Genomic DNA, 20776 nt, shown 5'->3' with positions numbered 1-20776 from the left:
ATAAATAATGAACAACAGAAATAAAAGCATGATCCTATTAGGTGTGGGAAAAAACAGTTTCAGACCAGGAATTAAAGACTCAACTTAAAAGCCTGCATGCTATCATTAAATATAAAGCAACTTATGACAGAAACACCATACATTACTCCTCATATGAGGCAAAGGACGAGTTACCTGTTTTAAAGCTCAAAAAAAAAAAATATTAGAACACTCTAGACAAGAACAGGCCATTCAGCCCAACAAAGCTTGTCAGTCCTATCCACTTATTTCTCTCTATTATTAAAAAACAATCCTGAGAGAGAAAGACTAGATAGACGAGACGTGAAGACACTTAAAAGACCCACGAGATGAAAGAGATTGGCCACGGACCGTCTCACGGGGACCTTAAACATGAGACTTTGTGCCAAGAGACTGACCTAGGACTGTCTCGCGGTGGCGTAGAACATGAGATTCTTTTAAGCCGTGCCCTACTTACAAACAATATCAAATAAGACCACGGGCAGCAAAACACTCAGTCGTGTCAAGGCTTTGAGCACACACAGATCCATAAGCTCTTTGAATTTGGATCGCAGAACTAACAGACTACCGACAATGACAACTGGATCCACCCCCGCTCTGGCCAAGAGCCTATCTACCCTTCCAGGGAGGTCCCCCACCTGTGCACTCAGAAGGCAACACACCGTGCGAGACTCTCTCCCTCTGGATCACACCTGCGCTTCAATCCCCCTAATGATTGAGTCCTCAGATATCACTACCTCTCTCTTTTTGGGAACAGGTTTTGAGGTGGCCCGTTGGGGCTCCTCATCCCTGCCTACCACTATTATATTAAAGTTATTATATTAAAGAATACAGTGAACCAAGGTTCAAGTTACAATTCACTTATTATGAGTACTACATTTGCTATGAATATTTAAAAACACAAACTAATTATAAAACAATTTCTAACCCAACAGTACCCTTGGTTCTACTGCCAATCAAGCAAACAAACAATTTTACACTACTATTGACAGTTAAACACTAGAAAATGCATTATTCATTTTAGAGAAAAATAACCTAAAATACTGTTTACTTAAATATGTAACTGAATTAAACAAAAGAAAAAAGCACGATAGTGCCTGAAATTAATAACACACAAGAAATCATCCAAATTGCAAATATTTAAGCATACATTGTGTTGTGTGAAAGCAGCAGTTAAAAAGATTCAAGCTAGTTTTCAATATTAATAGCTACAATGTCTAGAATCATTTTCAAATTCCCACATGGGGCTATATTATGTCACTACAAATCTAAAGAGAATTTCAAGTTACCAACATAAGTAAAGCACTGGCTATAAATTGGTCATATACAGTTCATCCGGAAAGTATTCACAGCGCATCACTTTTTCCACATTTTGTTATGTTACAGCCTTTTTCCAAAATGGATTAAATTCATTTTTTTGGTTAAAATTCTACACACAACACCCCATAATGACAACGTGAAAAAGGTTTACTTGAGGTTTTTGCAAATTTATTAAAAATCTTAAAAATTGAGAAAGCACATGTTCATAAGTATTCACAGCCTCTGCCATGAAGCTCCAAATTGAGCTCAGGTGCATCCTGTTTCCCCTGATCATCCTTGAGATGTTTCTGCAGCTTCATTGGAGTCCACCTGTGGTCAATTCAGTTGATTGGACATGACTTTGAAAGGCACACACCTGCCTATAGAAGGTCCCACAGTTGGCAGTTCATGTCAGAGCACAAACCAAGCATTAAGTCAAAGGAATTGTCTGTAGACCTCAGAGACAGGATTGTCTCGAGGCACAAATCTGGGGAAGGTTACAGAAAAATTTCTGATGCTTTGAAGGTCCCAATGAGCACAGTGGCCTCCATCATCCGTAAGTGGAAGAAGTTCGAAACCACCAGGACTCTTCCTAGAGCTGGCCGGCCATCTAAAGTGAGTGATCAGGGGAGAGGTGCCTTAGTCAGGGAGGTGACCAAGAACCCGATGGTCACTCTGTCAGAGCTCCAGAGGTCCTCTGTGGACAGAGGAGAACCTTCCAGAAGGACAACCATCTTTGCAGCAATCCACCAATCAGGCCTGTATGGTAGAGTGGCCAGACAGAAGCCACTCCTTAGTAAAAGGCACATGGCAACCCGCCTGGAGTTTGCCAAAAGGCACCTGAAGGACTCTCAGACCATGAGAAACAAAATTCTCTGGTCTGATGAGACAAAGATTGAACTCTTGGTGTGAATGCCAGGCGTCACGTTTGGAGGAAACCAGGCACCGCTCATCACCAGGCCAATACCATCCCTACAGTGAAGCATGGTGGTGGCAGCATCATGCTGTGGGGATGTTTTTCAGCGGTAGAAACTGGGAGACTAGTCAGGATAAAGGGAAAGATGACTGCAGCAATGTCCTGAATGAAAACCTGCTCCAGAGCGCTCTTGACCTCAGACTGGGGCGATGGTTCATCTTTCAGCAGGACAACGACCCTAAGCACACAGCCAAGATATCAAAGGAGTGGCTTCAGGACAACTCTGTGAATGTCCTTGAGTGGCCCAGCCAGAGCCCAGACTTGAATCCGATTGAACATCTCTGGAGAAATCTTAAAATGGCTGTGCACCGACGCTTCCCATCCAACCTGATGGAGCTTGAGAGGTGCTGTAAAGAGGAATGGGCGAAACTGGCCAAGGATAGGTGTGCCAAGCTTGTGGCATCATATTCAAAAAGACTTGAGGCTGTAATTGCTGCCAAAGGTGCATCAACCAAGTATTGAGCAAAGGCTGTGAATACTTATGTACATGTGCTTTCTCAATTTTTTTATTTTTAATAAATTTGCAAAAATCTCAAGTAAACTTTTTTCACATTGTCATTATGGGGTGTTGTGTGTAAAATTCTGAGAAAAAAAATGAATTTAATTCATTTTGGAATAAGGCTGTAACATAACAAAATGTGGAAAAAGCGATGCGCTATGAATACTTTCCGGATGCACTGTAACAGTTAACATAACTGCATGCACAAGCCTGCTCGATTTCACAGTGGTTACACAAACTGAAAAAGTGAGGCCTTGCGCCCTGTGCTGGCTGGGATTGGCTCCAGCAGACCCTCCCTGACCCTATGTAATGGATAGAGAAAAAAATAGTAAGATACTATATCCTTTTTTTCACATGTGAAATGTACAGCTAACTGAACACAAGATCTTCATTTCTATTGAAAATTACATATTTCAGTTTAAGAATTTAGGCTGTTGTTAAATTATTTTGTCGTTTTTGTAATGCTAACTTTAGAGTAGCACTGATTCCTTAAACACTGTATTTATTACCAGAATGACTGAGACAATACAGAATGAAGAAACCTATTGACTGGACTATAGACTGGACTATTTTAGGCATGCTGGTGTACTTTCAACTGTATTCTCTAAAAAGGAAAGTTAAAAGAATTTACCTGTCTTCGTGTATAAGATCCTCCCCATCCTGTTCATCCTAAAACAAACAATTACAATAATTCTCTTAATTTTTTTGATGTTACAAAACATTCAGTGAGGTAAAATAAACAAAAAAGAGGCAATTTTATACATAAAAATCACCCAGAGTGATAGAGTAATGTAGCACAAGAACAACGCATTGATCATTTTGACAGTTTGGCTAGATATACATAACCAGAATTATAAAATTCTGCTTTTGACTAGATGGAGAATAGCCTTGAGGAACCATACTTAGATGTACAGTATATGTGAACTGCTTCAAAAGGCCAATAGCACATTTTTTTCTCATAAAACATTTCAGTTATGTTCTGTCCCAACAGTTTTCTTATTCATCAGTTACAGGAGATGCTATTAATTTTTTTTGCATATAAATAGCACAAACAAGAAAAAAATATTTTACAATATATGCTTGAATTAAAAAAAATGCATTAAATAAAATTACTTTCAGGCAGTACTTCATTTACAGGCATTAATTATTAACACCAGTAACACAACTAATATGCATTTTAGTTATAATAAATATGAAAAATATTATGAAACACAATGCTAGCAGAAGTTTTAGGCACCAACTTTCTGGAAGCACACACACTAAGACACACACAGACTCAATTTTCTGGTCAGTATTTCTTAACAGAGATTCTTGCTTTTTAATGTAATCAAAATAAATTAAGATTACATTACATTCCGAGGGGGGATAGTCAGGCGAAATTTGGTGGGGGGGACCATGCATGCAAATTAGGAACATGGTGACCTTAGAGTTCTGATGAAAGAAAGGAGTCCATTAAGTGCCTCAAGCTACTAGCTATATTTTCCTAAAAGCCCATCCATATACACTGGAAACATGTTTAGCGTCTTCTACATTATAATGTGTTAAAGATTCCCATAACACTTTATATTGTCAAGTCCGTCCTCGTTTTCACTTTACATGCAATTTCCGTTAAGTTTTCTCCTTAGTCCTAAAATGCTTTATTCACTATTTACATGAAATAATCTTTCTGGATCAAGTTTACCGACATCCTTGTTAATTTTGAAAGACCTTGATTAGCTGAATATGCATATTTGCCAAGATTCACTTGTATACATTTTACTGCACAGCCTGCAATGTTGATATGTCTTTTTTGTAGTAATTTGATTAGAAGTATACACAGAAGTACTCTGATCAAATATTTCCTTACTTTAATTTTCAAAGGTTTTCACAATTTAACATTCTATTTGCCTTTAAATTCCACCAAACACTGCCATTTTGTTTTTACAAAGCATGTTACTTTTCCTTGCATGTATTCTGTTGAACCTCTCTACATTAAAGTGAATTTTCAGATTTAGTAATTTATGTATTGTTTTTGCTATTGATGGAACAGGCATTTGCTCTCTACCACCAACAGACAGCAAGCATTAGAAGGCCTGGTTACTGAGACCCATTGCTAATAGATAACCTTTTCCTTTGAGGCTTGTTACAAATGAAATTCAATGCCACTTTAGTTTTTCATCCTAATAAAATGCATTACAATATTGTAAAGAGATTTCATTTTTTGCTCCAACCACATTTAATACTAGTACATTTAGAACATTTTCCTTTTTCTGGAATTAAGCACTTCAAAGTTTTGGAATTCACCTAAAAATAACAAAATTAGATCTAGGTGTATCCTTAGAATGTATTCATGTTAAGAAAGCAAAACCCAACAAAACCATTATCATATACTCTAAACAAAAATATATAGACTAGACCTCTGTATAAATCATCAATTTTTAAAACTAAGGTAGGCAAAATAGATTACTTAGACAGAAATGTCAAAAAATGATTCCTGGCTGTAAATAAACAAACAAAATCCTGAAATATCCCTTTAAAAATTGTGTGATGGCAAATGTTATTTAGTCCAAGCTAATCTGTGAATTTTAAGAGTATGTTATGTTGCCTTTTGTCAGGCACAGTCTAAAAGTGTAACATACAGTATTATTTAACTAACACGTTTCACCTAAGCTACTCCCAGGCATACACATGCACTTGTTTCATCTATCAGAAACAACATAGGAAAGCTCTACAAGTTTGTACGGTAAGTTTACACATACAGTATATGCCACAATATGCAAAGGATCAAATCTTATTGGTTCATTGTGAAGCAGATCTATACTACCACAAAAAAGTAATATTTTAAAGTAATATAGACCAATATAGACTAAAGTTATCAGTAGCTGAAGAGTCAAAGAAGAGTTTATACTGCAAACATACCAAAACAAAAGGAACACAATACATTCCTGAATGATTAATATTGCTATAGGCTTTTAAGTACAGTGAGGCATTTCAGAACATAATACCAGCTTAATAATTCAGGAGTGTCCTCTCCTTAGTTATGCTCATATAATTACTCTTCGAATAGCCGTAGCTATAGTGTTTTCCTATTCTCTTATCTTTACATAATCTAATATGAGTGAAGTGAAAATGAAAATCTGATTTACACTACATTTTTTATTTTAAGTAACAGACATTAATGTTATGTTATATAGATAGAGATATAGATAGATATATAGAGATATAGATAGATATATATATATATATATATATATATATATATATATATATAGATATATATATATATATATATATATATATATATATATATATATATATATATAGATAGATAGAGATTTAATAAAACTTGTCAACTCAGCAATGCTAAATAAATACAGTTACACAATTATTTTGACAAATAATACAATTACAGCTTAATAAGGTCACAGTCCTTCTTGTGTATCATATAAAGCAACTACAGGTTATATTTCAATGCTTTAGAAGGATTTCATTTTTCATTCATTCATTTTTCACCACTTATTCAAGACCAAGTCATGGGGGCAACAGTCTGAGCAATGAGGCCCAATGGTCCCTTTCCCCAGCCACACCTGCCTTCACATACTGTGAAATCCAGAGGTGTTCCCAGGCCATCTGGGAGATATAATTTTTCCATTGAGCTCTGGGCCTTTCCCAGGGTGTCCTCCCAGCTGATCATGCTAGTAAAACCTCCATAGTAAGGTGTCCAAGAGACATTCATAACAGATGCCTGAACCACTTCTGTTGGCTCCTCTTGATATGGATGATCAGTGGCTATACTCTAAGTCTATCCCGCATACTGCATCTGTACTTCTCACACTATTTCTAAGTGAGAGCCCAGCAACCCTGCAGAGAAAGCTCATTTCGGCCACTTGTATCTTTTGCTAACTAGTGTGTGTTGTTGGGTTAAAAAAAAATAAAAAAATCAGATACATAGATAGATGGACATATATGAAAGGCACTATATAGTAGACAAATAGAGATAGATAGATGTGAAAGGCTCTATAACACAGATAAAACAAGAGATAAAAATAAAGATGTGAAATGCATTATATGATAGATTGTTTCCATCTATTCAACTGAGATGGAATGATACATACATAGATAGTATAGTGGCTCTGACAATGCACCACTGAAGCCTTTTGTGACATCCTCCAAACTTGTGTTTTCTGCTATCTACACTCCGTAACCTGTCTTGCCACACTTGCTAAGCAGACACTTCAATGCTTCAACAGAAGGACTCACATTCACAATTGTAAATGAATGCACACCTATGTCTTTAATAAGTTGCTCTAAACGTTCAAGCAGAGTGATCATGTCTTCCCCACTGATGTGCCATAAGAGATACATGAAGCTCCTTTTCAGCACCATACACAGCGAAAGTTAGCCTCTGATCAACCAAACTTTTCAACACATAATATATATGCCGCTTTTCCACTGCATAGTACGGCACAGCACGGTTCAGTACAGCTCACCTTGGTTCGGCTCAGTTCGGCTCGGTTTGCGTTTGGACTGCAGTTTAGTACCGCTTTAGAGTGGGCGGGATTATTCACGTGTCGTTATAGTTGTGCCGACCTCCTGAAAAAATTTTTTATTCCGCGTCGCCCCCTCCAACTCTCGCTGGATCCGCTCCTTGGCTACTAACGAGAGGAACGTCTATACTTCCTCAATAGACCACGAAACAGCCATTTTTGGTTAAAACAAAATGCTGCGTCCGAACCTTCGCTGGCTGTGCTAAAAATCTAGCGGGTCTGTTGTGTCTTGTGTGCAAGTTCAGTGACGCAGTAATGACGATTTTCTCCGGCCAATCAGTGATCAGCAGAGTTTACACGTCACGTTTTGGTAACGGTTCGGCGCTCTTGGAACCTCGGCTGAGGTGGTACTAAAAAAAGGACTAGGTACCAGGTACTGTTCCCAGTGGAAAACCCCCCAAAAGTGAGCTGAACTGAACCGTGTCGTGCCGTACTATGCAGTGGAAAAGCGCCAATACTGTTCCAACAAGTCGAGACATCATGCTGTAGCAATCATGTTGAGGGGCCTAGTTCAATCTTTATATCTCTCAGCCATGAAATGGCAAGCTGTGACTGCCTAAAATGATGGACAATTCATCTTCTAATGGCAATGCAGTCAAAAATTGTCCTCTGGCTCAAAAAGCCTTCATTCACAGTGAACCAGAGTTCAAAGAGTAAGCCATGCAGTGTAAACTTTTAATACCACTTTCCTCCATAGCTTTCGTCATGTTGCAAGTGTTGTCACAAAGCACGATGTGTTCGTTACTTTCTGAAATAACCCAGACAATTGGAGAACTCATTAGCGTGCAACATAACACTTGTTTTCAAATTTTTGGCAAACCAGTGTGCTGTCAAACTCAACATGCTCGTGGTGCCTGAACTCTAAACTCCACAAGTCTGTAGTGAAACTAGTGACAGTGACATTGTTTCTTATAAGTTTGCGGATATGTGCAGGAATCACATCATAGAAGATATGTCTGCCTGCATTATAAGTATTGTTATCTTGGAAGAATGCACTGAGGATCTAAATGGTGCAGTAACCATTAGACTCCACTGTTCTCAATAAGGGAAAACAGGTTGGTCAACAAATGCAATCATCTCCACAACATTAGCTCTGGCAATGTTTTAAGGAAATTTCTTCATGTTTTTAAGGGATTGCTGTATGAGGCTATTGCCAGTAAATCCACCAGCATTCGATTTATCTTTTGTTTTAGTAGTATTAACAGATAGAAACTCCATAATTAATTTGTTATGGTGGTTCTTCAAATGGGTAATTACATTTGTGGTGTTGAATGATTTAATTCTGCAGCCTCTTCATATTATTTCATTTTTGCAAATAGACCAGACAGTAACTCTGTTGTCTTCCTCCTTTTACAGAGAAAAGCCAAGCAAAATGACACCTTTTATTGGCTAACTAAAAAGATTACAATATGCAAACTTTAGAGGCAATATTGTAATCTTTTTAGTTAGCCAATAAAAGGTGTCACTTTGCTTGGCTTTTCTCTACATTCATAATGGCTAACACGGTACAACACCCTAGTACTACATCCTTTTACAGAGAAATATGACCACACAGCCAACATGCTGCTTGGCTAGCAATAGTTGCTCAATGAACAAACAATACTCACCATGCTCCTGTTCACAAAACCCTTTTTGTTTCTGTTTATTGTGTGTGCATTTTTAAGACGCTGCTTATAAACTTAAAAATGTCTTTACAATGTTTGCCTCACCAAGTCAAAAAAAAATATTATAATTATTCAATGAATTGATAATGTTGACAAGCCTGAATTATCAGTCAACAGTATTTAAAATTTATACATCTGACCAATATCATTTTTAAAAATCAGGTGGTAACAAAACTGCTGCAGATATATTACATCTCTAGCGTTTATCTACACTGGCTACTTACAATACTAGAATGCATGGGGGAACAACTTTTTTTCTACTGTTTTTAATCCTCTTCCTTTCACCTGGTTCTAAAATTCTAAATAGACGTGATTCAGGAAGCTGCCCTTAAAAAAATGGGTTGGACTAGAGGTGTCCCGCTCTTTATAATAGCAATCAATCATCGGTGACATGTGCTTGTTTAAATGCAAAATCCAAGCTACTGCTAATAAATCAGTCATGAACTTCTCTCCAAGACTTGGACACATTCTACTATGATCTATATTTATAGGTAACACACTGAAGAGATGCAAATCTTTTCTTCCTTGAGAAAATCCATAATCTTGCCTTTTAATGATGGAAAAGCAAATGTCACTACAATATATTCCATAAATGCTTGACTGTGTTATGATCGGATTCCTAAGATGACCATGACAAGCTTTTCAAACCTTTTGCTAACCAGTATTATAGATTCTAATAACACCCACATAGAAACACTTTGCTTAAAGAAGCAATAGGCCGAACATGTTTGTATTTCTTATTGTCTTACCTTTGAAGAGAATCTGTAGACCTAAACCATGACAGCAACATACACCCTACAGCTTAACCGAGGGCAGCACACTAGCACAGTATTTGGTGTTGTTGCATCATGGATACAGTTAGGGGTGCATGGAAATTTAGAAATGAGACACCAGTACAAATCTGTCAACTAGTTGAAATTTTCATATATAGTTTATCATGGCTGAGAACCTCTGGAAGTCACCTTAATTACTTACCACATAGGAGACAGCACGTGGTGGGGAGTGGGCATTCTGTTACCTTTTGACTCGGATGGAAACTCTCACAGAGCACAACCCCAACACACTCTCCTAAATTAATTTTAGATTTGATCACAACTTTGGACTTCGCAAGGTGATCTGGCTTACAGTTACTTGTTCTACTTCAACCTCTAATGATAACAACACGCCTTGAATTAATCATTAAACAAAATAAGCACATGCTTAGGGCACTAACAAAAACAGAGCAGCACAGACACTTACGAAAACTAAGTCACTAAAAGGCAACAACAAACATTTTTATGCCTTTTGATTGTTGCATGTTGAAATGATGTAAATCTTCGAAATCAGAAAGCAATGAAATGAGAGATGTTTCGTTTCTGAAATGGGAGACATTTTCATTTACACAAAATTTCCTCTTTAGAAAATCTTTTTAAAAAATTATCCAGCAAAAAGAAAAGTGTGATCTGCATTTGTATCACAAATTGTTATTAGTTCAGGATTTTCTTGATTTGTATTTTATTGTGGTTTGTCTTTTACTCTAATTCAAAGCTTTATCAATTTAGTGTTTTATGCGCATATTATTTTGTACCCAACGCTGTTTTTTTTTGTTCATTCTGAAATTTTGTGAAGTTTCTAGAGCATGGGAAAGGTGCTGTATAGGGAGGTCATGATACCAGAATTTTTGTATTTGATAACCAGTGAAATAATAAGACATAATACCTTCCGATACCACAGTAAAAACAAATTCCACTCAATGTTTTTTTTTTATTTAATTACTGGCATTAGGGTAGTGAACAATATTGTGCCTTCTGCAGTACAATATAAAATATATAAAATACCAAAAAACAGTTTTAACATACTGGTATATCTATCAAGTACTTACCCAACCCAGTCCCCCTTACATCCCACAGTCCTATATACGGAACTGTGAAAATATGTGATGTCCCGTCTCCAACTGCTTCATACACAAACTAGGACTCTAAACTGTACACACCAGTTAGAAAATAGATGGATGCTTGAATTGATGGACATCTGCAGAAGTGCTTATTATAGTCAGATAATGAATGCAAAGCCTCTGTTCATATATCAGGAATGTGTAGGACAATATTTAAAAGTGATTAATCTCATTGTGTTTCCATTGCCTTTTACAAATACCGTGACAATACAAGTGAAATAATTGCACCTCACTTTATTCTAAAAGTACGCATACTGTAAATCAGTTACTAAACTAATTTCATGATTAAATATTAATACATATTTACATACAGTAGCACCTTTCCCAAGCTCAAATTGTTTCACAGAATGTCAGAAAGAACATTTGGGCATATAAAAAACTGAACACAAATAATATCTGCACAAAGACTAAACAAGCACAGGATATATAAAGCAGTGAAAAAGATTAAACAACAATAAACCATAATAAAATACAAAAATACTACAAGAAAACCCTAAACAAACATGGTACATATACAAATCTTCCTGGACATCTGGGCAGAGTAGTTAAACTGAAATAAGATATTTTTGGGGTAAAACAAGACTGCCAGAATCAGTGGACCTTAGTGGGCACATAGGAGCATAGTGATTGAGAAGGTTGCTGATGTAGTCATTAGCCATTTAAAGATTTGCAGGTTATTTGTAAAATTTCATATTCAATCCTGCACAACACAGGGGGCCAAGGAAAGTGGAGCAGAGTCTGTGCAAGGACTGTTGCAGTAGAGCTCTGAACCAGCTAGAGCTGCGATAACAAATTAGAAGGGGCACCCACAAGTATGGAATTAAAAGTACTTGAAGAGGAATGTAATAAGAGCATGGGCAAGTTTCCCAGCACTGTAAAAAGAGAGAAATGAGCAAACAGAATGCTTTTAGTGGGATGACTATGAGTAGAATAAAAAAGGGAGAAGCCAATAATGACACCGAGATTCCTAGCAGAAGAATAATGTTGGATGATACCAACACCAGGAGTGATTCTCTTAAGCATGTTCTTAATCTGAGCTTTAATAGCATGACTTTGGATGTGTTGCAGTTTAATGTTAAAGAGTTATGCTCCATCCAGGTTTTACTCTCATTGAGGCAAGTTGTGAGTCAAGAAATCTCTGATGAACTTTCAGTTTCAGACACTGCAATAGCTCAGAGTAGAATCCACAAATCATAACTCAGTCCAAATCTACAAATAATATGGCCAAGGGGAAACATACAGATACAGAATAACAGAGGACAGAGCCTTGTGGAGCTCCTTGTGTGACCTGTACTGAAATGGACCTGCTGCTGCCCAGACTAACAAATGCTTGTCAATCAGTGAAATAGGACTTAAACCACTGGAGGGCTACATCACAGATACCCAGAATATTCTTCATTCCGGACCGCAGAATATCATGCTATACAACAGGGGTGCCCACATTTTTTTGGCTTGCGAGCTACTTTTAAAATGACCAGGTCGAAATGATCTACCTACATTAAAGATGTGCTGTGCTATATATATATATATATATATATATATATATAAATATGTGCTATATATATATATATATATATATATATATATATATATATATATATATATGTGTGTGTGTGTGTATAAATATATATTGTTGTACCTTGCATAACTGAATAACCTTTATGGCACAATAACAAATACATTTATGGTCACTACAGTATTTGGATTTAACAATCTTCATGTGGGAAAGGCTAACTCACATAAATAAGTAGAGCCAAATAATGCAGTCAAGGAGCTATTGAATTCAGCCGAGTGAAAAATGACGGCTGTCCGATTAACTGCAATTTTAGTTCCGTCTCTTTTCTCTTTCTCAGATCGCTTTTCCTAAGGAAGTCAGTTACGTAATTTTTATGAACAGTTTGATAGTGCCTTTCCACATTTTCCTTCTTTGGAATATAAATGATAGATTGACAGATCAGAGAGACGCACTTCGATTGTGACAGTGTGAGAAAAAAATCCTCTTCCAATTCCAAATCCAGCCCATACCCTCTCCAAACAATTTTTTTCAAAATCCCTTCTTTAGTCGATATAAATTGGAAGGCTAACTAGATCATAGCTGGAGTTTTGCAGTAGCTCGTACATTTGATTGTGCGTGCGGGATGACCAGTGTGTAAGAAGAAAAGAGATCTCAGACTGGCCACCCTTTATGTCAATCAAGAGGCAAATGCCATAGGGAGGATATATGATAGACTAACGTTCAAAAAAAAATTTTTTTTGGAATGCAACGCGATCTACCTGCACTACCTTTGCGATCTACCGGTCAATCGAAATCGATGCATTGGGCACCCCTGCTATACAGTATCAAATGCTGACCTACAGTCTAACATAATTAATATGCTGGTTTGCCCAGAGTCTGATGCCATAAGCAAATCATTAGTTACTGAAAGCAGACAAATTTCACAGCTGTGCTATGCTGTGAAACCAAAGTGAAAGGGATCCATCAGCTTATTAAAAGTTAAGTGATTGGTGTGCAGGGAAGTCACAACACACTTAAGAACTTTAAACACCATCAACAATAATTGAGTAAAAGTGGAATAATGCAAACCTATGGGGTTTTCTTTTATTAAAAATAACAAGTATAATTACTGCTCTGGCACACTGAAGTTCTCCTACATTAGCCTAAAGCATTGCCAAAGCATTTCCAGAAGGCTTCTGCTATGTTTCTTTTCAATATGTGTTAATACAGTACGGTAGCATCACAACAGTCAGCCATTTTTATTTATACCTTTCTGCTCAAGGTTTTCTTATGTATTACTGAACTTTCTGAAGAAAGTTTGCAACTTGTAGTCACATATTAGTGCAAAACTGACACAGTATTACAGATTCTGTAAAAAAATGTGGTAGCACTGTTTTCAGAAACTTGGTACTGAATTAGTACCAAAATATCAGTTCTTACCACATACCTAGTGATACACAGTATAAATAAAATGTATTATTGTTACTTTAAATGATTAAGATGGTCCTCATAAAAAGAAACATAACAGTAGAACTGTCCACTGTTAAACTATAAAATTGGGCCAACGAAAGCACCTGAACTGGGTTGAACCTGACAAGTATATGCACAAATATTATATTGTGACATAACACAACTGTGATCATTTTAAACTACATTGTGATGTAAAATTCTGCCTATTATTGCCAAGCCCTAGATCCAGTGTTCTAAGCTCAAATTCCAAAGATTGTATAAATACACAAATTCAACTTCTCCCTGTAGGGTTTTCCTTCCACATCTACACTGGCAAGGTAAGCTACACCACCATGCAATCCTGAACTGCATTAAGAGGGTTTGAGAATTGAAAGAATATCTGTATATATAGGAGTACATTAGCTTAAAAGAGCCACCATAACCCTTCACTGTAGAAAGCATTCAAAACTGTAGACATTGTTGATACACACCATACAGGTACAGTCCTCTGAAACTTTGTGAAAAAAAAAATGTGAATGATGACTCATCTGACCACATAACTTTTTTCAAAATACTAAAATACACAGCATGTGCGGTCTTCTTCACATTACTCAAATAAATAAATAAATATATATTTAGGATTAAGTAGTTTATATACAGTACAATGCTGTACAACAACCCAACAATATTTTTATAGTGTGCAGTTCTAAAAGATATTTTCCTAATGAAAGTTCCTCTTAGACTGAAACTATTAACCCAAGAAGTTTATTTTTATATCTACCAGACAACTTTACTCAAGGCGACGTACTAGATACTGTATGCATTCATTACCAATGTCTACAAGCATTATTTATAACTTCACCATTATAACATACAGTACACAAAATGCAATGAAATTCTTATTTTGTATGTCTGAGCACAGGAAGGTTAAATGAGCTATTCAAGGTACCAGTGCTTCCATACCAGTATCACTTTAGCCACTCATGAAGCACCAGAAAGCTGGTCTGGTAAGCTGAATGGCCTGATCTCAACACAAATTATCTAATATTACATAATGTACAAAATGTGAGTAATGTTTATTTGTTTACAAAAACACTATATACCCTTAGAGGGGAAAAAAAAACACACCCTGATAAAGTGAATACTACCAAGAATATAGTGTTTTCAGAACAGATAATTATTTTATATGTCCCCTCAGAATACAAGACTGACGCAATTCGCTTTGGTACAGTGCTATATATTTTTTCACCCCTCAATATGAACATTTTTGTAAGTTTCTGGCAGGGTTTGCCATAACTCTTCTTCTTATGTTGGCTGGGATTTTTCTTTTCTTTTCCTTGTGCAGGTTATCCCACACAGCTTCAATTAGGGTGAGACTAGGACTTTGAGGTGGTCTAACCAATACTGTTGGTGCTCCATCTGCAGATTTCTCCACCAATTAGGTCTTAATTATGTTTTACTGAACGTTTCTGGGGTCAGTTCAAGGCTGAAAGGCAATGTAGATAACTTTCCATTTTCCAGAAGGTGCACAGCATGATGAATAAAGATCTGTTTTAATTTCTTAACAGTCCTGAAGACAAGCAGTTTAGGAAATGCAATAAAGGTGTTTTGTCTAGCCATCTCATAAGATACTGTTTGTAAAAACCACAAATAAACTTCTGATTATTGTAGCATGCTTATTTTACATTTATTCTAATATTATATAGTCTTTTAATGAGGAAATATCCACTGCACAAAGTAACTAGCTTTAATATTCCGGAGTGGGACAAAAATTCTGCATAGTACTGCACATGTAAAATATTTAAAAAAAAAAATGTGACAGTCCCACAAGGACCAACATATAAAATCTGCTGACATACTCAATTAGAATATCTTTGCTGGTCAATGTCAAGAGATAAAATGTCAATGACACATTTAAACTTTAATTACACACTGCTAATGTAAATTCTGATATTTTGAAATATAATAATAAGCTTGCATTCCAATGAATCATTTAGTTTTAAGGTTTTGCTGTTAGTTAAAGTCTATTTTCAGTGACAAAAGATAGGAACCAACCCTAAACATGGCGCCAGTCAAGTTTTCAGTTCCCCAAACCACCCTTCTTCTCCAATTAATATCAGCAGGAATAAACCTGCATCCTAGAATAATGGTTTTCTAATATGGCACATGAAAATGCAGCAAATATTCTATAAAGGGTTTTTGCAATACTTTGGTTGTACTTTGCAAATATTACTGTTTGTGAGACTAAATTTTTAAGGAGTTACAGGACACAGTGAAGACATAGCCAACAGGTCTGAGAAGAATACATTCTTACTCAAAAACTGTACAATTTATAATATGAAGTTGACATCATAAATTGGTAATAATTCCATATCATGTCTAAAAACATCATTATATAATTACCTGATCCATTACCATGATAGTAATAATCCTTTTAAGACAAGAGATTAAAAAAAAAAACTTTTTCCATATAAAGAAAATATTTAAGTAAATGTTGTAGTTGCAACTGACACTTATTTATGAAAGTACAAATTTTTCACTAAAATAAGGAATCATGTAACTAAATATCAACTTACTTATTTATACTATTATTCCAAATACACTAAACAGAATAATACTTCTCTCCTAGTTTTGATCTCTAGGCTAGTGATATTACAGTTCAATCTATCATTCATTTTCCAAACTCATCTATCCAGGGCAGGGCTGCAGGGAGACGGAGCCTATCCCAGCAAGCAACCAGCGCAATGTAGCAACAATCCAAATCATAAAATGTTATTCTTCTCATATTGTGCGGAAAAGACGTGCTTGTGGTGCTTTCAGTTTACAATAAACCTACTGAATAATTATACTTCAAATACAACTCAGTAAGGAACTAAGTAATTGATTAATAACATTACAAGGAAGTGCTTTCACTACACTAAACAACTCACTCAGTTTTGCACAAGCTTTAATTAAAGGTGTAAAATCCACTTATTATATAGTATTGAATCACACAAGCACTTTTAAATAAACAAGTGATTAGTTAAACAAAGTGAAAAAAGTACACAACTCTAAATGCAGAAAAAAAAATGCAATAAAGACCTTTAAGAAATACATTCACAGATTTATCTACAAATGTTTTAATACATCCAGGTTTGCAGCATTCTGGGAAATATTACAGGCTATGACACAAAAAAAAATCACTTTTGATGTAAATATTAATTTAGGGACCACTTTATTAAACTTGATTGCTTGCTCCTACAAATAGCTAATTAGTTGGTTACCATTCAAGCTCATAGTACATTTTTTATTTCTCTCTCTCTATATATATATATATATATATATATATATATATATATATATATATATATATATATATATATATATATATATATATATATACAGTATATATATATATATATATATATATATATATATATATATATATATATATATATATATATATATATATATATATATATATATATATATATATATATATATATATATATATATATATATATATATATATATATATATATATATATATATATATATATACACACACACACACACACAACCATGCATCTAGACACAGGCCAAAGGTTTAGTTGTTGTTTGTCCAAACCACATTGTAAGATTGTTAATACCTGACAGGGCAGTTCCAACATCTACCCTCACAGGACTGTCACACACATTGGTGGGAGGATAAACAAACTACATACAGTGAGGAGCAGTGAGAAAATACACTGTTAAACAGTGAGTGAGTTAAAGAGTCAGAATTTGGATAAATCCTTCACGCCTTCTCTCAAGGTGTAATGGTATGGGAAATGTTTTCTTGGCACACACATTATGCTACTTATTGATGAATGAGCACCATCTGAATGCCAGAGTGTGTCTAAGTGCTCTTACTGAATATATGCATCGATTTCTGACTGTAATGTCTCCTTTGTAAAATGGATACTGTATATACACTGTATATCATTGGAATACATCGAAAGGACATCAAATCAGTTCAACAGTCTCCAATGGCCTACACAGCCGCCAATCTAACCTCCTCTGGGTGGAAGTCCCCAACATGGATAACTGGCCAAACAAAATCTGCACTTACTGAGTGATGCTTTCATGTTACCATGGATTAAAATACCTAATGAATGTTTCCAACATCTTTGCAAATCAAGGGCTATTTGGAGACAATAGGGAGTCTTAACCGCTAGTGTGTCTATACAGTATATATATATAGTTATATATAAAAATGCATATAGTATATCAAACAGTTACATGGTTGTAGAGATGTGTTTTTGTTTGTATTAAATACATACACAATTACACGTAACATGTATTACATACAGTATATAATATTATAGACACACACATAGCTCTGGACTTCAAATCCCGCTGCTGACACTGTGTGACCATGAGCAAATCTCTTCATCTGCCTGTGCTCCAACTGGAAAAACCAACAGAACTGTAGCTAATGATATATCTCAAAAATTTTTAAGATGCTTTAGAAAAAAGCGTCAACCAAACAGCAAGTAATAACAACAGCCAGATAGTAGGCACTATTCAGGTTTGATTTACTAGATGATTAAGTAAACCTTTCAGTAATAATGTCAGTTCAAGTGCATCAGGCAAAGTCTTGGTAAGAGGTATGAAAAAGGATGATCCCGATAACCTGTCTAACTAGAATGCAGCGTTCATGACACAACAATGCTCTCCTATTTATTTTGTAGTTCCAATTTTTGTATCACAAGACAGCTGAAGATCTGGAACACGTCTCAGCAACAATTGGTACTAAAGCAGAAACTAACCCAAGATGTAAGACCTGTCCAACTCAGGATAATTCACACTTCTATACTCTCTCAGACCAAGTCAGTTTAGTTTTGCCATTCCACTAAACTGGACTTTTTTTTATTTTAAAATGAAACTGGACTCTACATAAAGAGAATAGACAAACATCAAGTCAATGTTACCCCCAGAACATTTATATCAATTTCTCAATGCATCATCACATTTTAACAGGTGGACTGGTCTCTTGGGCTTTCCTACTACACCTTCACCAAGTATCCTGTAAATGTACCTAACAGATGAAGTGATCTGAAGGTGAACAACATACACATACACCCCTCCCTTCACCAAATCCACCCACATTTTTGGCCTCCCTCTTCTGTAACTGTGCCCTGTTTCACCCACTTCCCCTGTACCTTTTGCTCAAAATGTCCAAATTGCCTCAAAGCCACCTGCCTTTCCTTCCCTCCAAGCACACCAATCCTATCTGTCAAATCTCTATTTGTGTTCCCCTTCCTCCCACATCCACCTGATCCTTCATCTCGGTCCTTTCCAACATTCCTTCATGTTTCATATTCATCAGCCACATCTAACACTCCACAACACCACACAACTCCTTTCGCATGTAAGTGAAAGAAAGCAAATAAATTTGCAATGACATCACGATAAAGATGCTTGAAATAGATTTTGCAAAACCAACCAACTGTACAGCTCATGTACTAAGAAAAAGTATGATAAGCTTACACAAAACTGCAACCATTTATCCAAGCCACGTCCCAGGCATACTTTAGGAGGCATTAATGAACAAATATTATCCTGACCTGATTGGGATGTAGATCTCCTTCTTCAGCTTGCCAGACCTCCACTACTCCAACCATCTGAGCAAGGGCTTCAAAGCAAAATAAACAAATAAATAAATAAATGATCAGGAGAGCTATAAAAGGTAATACTTCTAAACGATCGAAAAGTGAAAGTAATGAAATTAGGAAGTTAAAAGACTTCGGACTTTCACCGACCGGTTAAGAAGGTGTGTGGGTTTGCAAAATATCTATCAGTTTTCTTTGGGTAGCTCCAGAAGTGGCAAAAAAAGGCACACTCGATAAGAAAAGCGTGTGCAGCATCAGCCCCTAAAACGAAACGGAACCCCTCGACTTGGCCAGCGCCTTGCCATCCTCACAGCGCCAACGTCTACAGAAAGAAAAAAGCCATCTGCAGCAAAAAAAACTCGTTCTACACAGGAAGCACATTTTGCTTTGCACAGAGCGGAGGTTCTCTCTCTTCCACCATTAAAAACCCCCTTACCAATATATTTACACGTTTCGGATTGTTCTTTCAATAAACGACCATCCTATTCGAAAAGTTGCTGGATGCACGCCGTTGCCCTTTTTTTTTAAATGGACAGCACGACGTACACGCCTTTTGAACGTATTGCACTACTCGCCTTAAAATCTCACGGGCAGCGATAAAAGAGAAGTTCCAAAGTACAATATATATTTTTCTGTCTATTCCAAATTCACAAAACATGTAGAAAATGGGAGCATGCGTGAAGACCCGCTTCGCTCGCTTTCTCCCGCATCATCACCTTGTTGAGGTGGCTCTCCCGGCCGAAAATGCGGTAAGAGGAACTGCAGCAAGACGCCTAGCAGAAGGTTGGTGCCCGCTTTCCTATGCTGAAGGTCCTGTTGACCCGCCATGCTTCAAGCTCGGCGTGCTTCTGGCCTCCCTTCTGTTCTCTCTTTCTCTCCTTTTTTTTTTTTCTTTCAGCCAGTTCCCCCCTCCTGCCCACTCGTATTATTCTTGGCGAGTAAGCGCAGCCGCTTGCAGTCGTCGCTCGTGTTTGTCAAAAGAACTGACAGGCGAGGCAGGGGCGGGGTTGGAGCGAGGCAGGGGCGGGGCATACGCAAAGTGACGCGACGCGAGACGCTGCCACGACGCGATAGGACGCAAGATCTCATCTGAAGGGACGCAGGGCCTCCACGCCAAACCTCCCGCGTTGTCAGGTGGAAGGATTTCCCGCCCACTAGGGCTATTCGTGATCCCGCAGAAAGAAAATGAGGCAGACGCGGGTTACGTGTTTATCTGCCTTCATTAATGATAATAATAATAATAATAATAATATATACTGTAAAGTTAAAAAAACACACCAACAA

General features: G+C 36.6%; 1 protein-coding gene across 1 annotated transcript in view; it reads right to left on the bottom strand.

The window, feature by feature from the left end:
- Nucleotides 1–20493, bottom strand: part of tmem131l (transmembrane 131 like) — a 121923-nt gene extending 101430 nt beyond the window's left edge. The window contains exons 1-3 of the mRNA XM_039750277.1: nucleotides 20209–20493; nucleotides 19448–19515; nucleotides 3424–3461 (exon numbers count right to left, since the gene is read on the bottom strand). Coding sequence (XP_039606211.1) covers nucleotides 3424–3461; nucleotides 19448–19515; nucleotides 20209–20320 — 218 coding nt within the window. The 5' untranslated portion in view covers nucleotides 20321–20493. The remainder of the gene's footprint in view (nucleotides 1–3423; nucleotides 3462–19447; nucleotides 19516–20208) is intronic.
- Between the last annotated feature and the right edge of the window lie 283 nt (nucleotides 20494–20776).

The sequence above is a fragment of the Polypterus senegalus genome, chromosome 4 (assembly GCF_016835505.1).
Source record: "Polypterus senegalus isolate Bchr_013 chromosome 4, ASM1683550v1, whole genome shotgun sequence".
In the NCBI taxonomy this organism is placed as follows: Eukaryota; Metazoa; Chordata; class Cladistia; order Polypteriformes; family Polypteridae; genus Polypterus; species Polypterus senegalus.
Note: the sequence above shows the minus strand (reverse complement) of the source record. Positions and strands in the feature narration are given on the sequence as shown.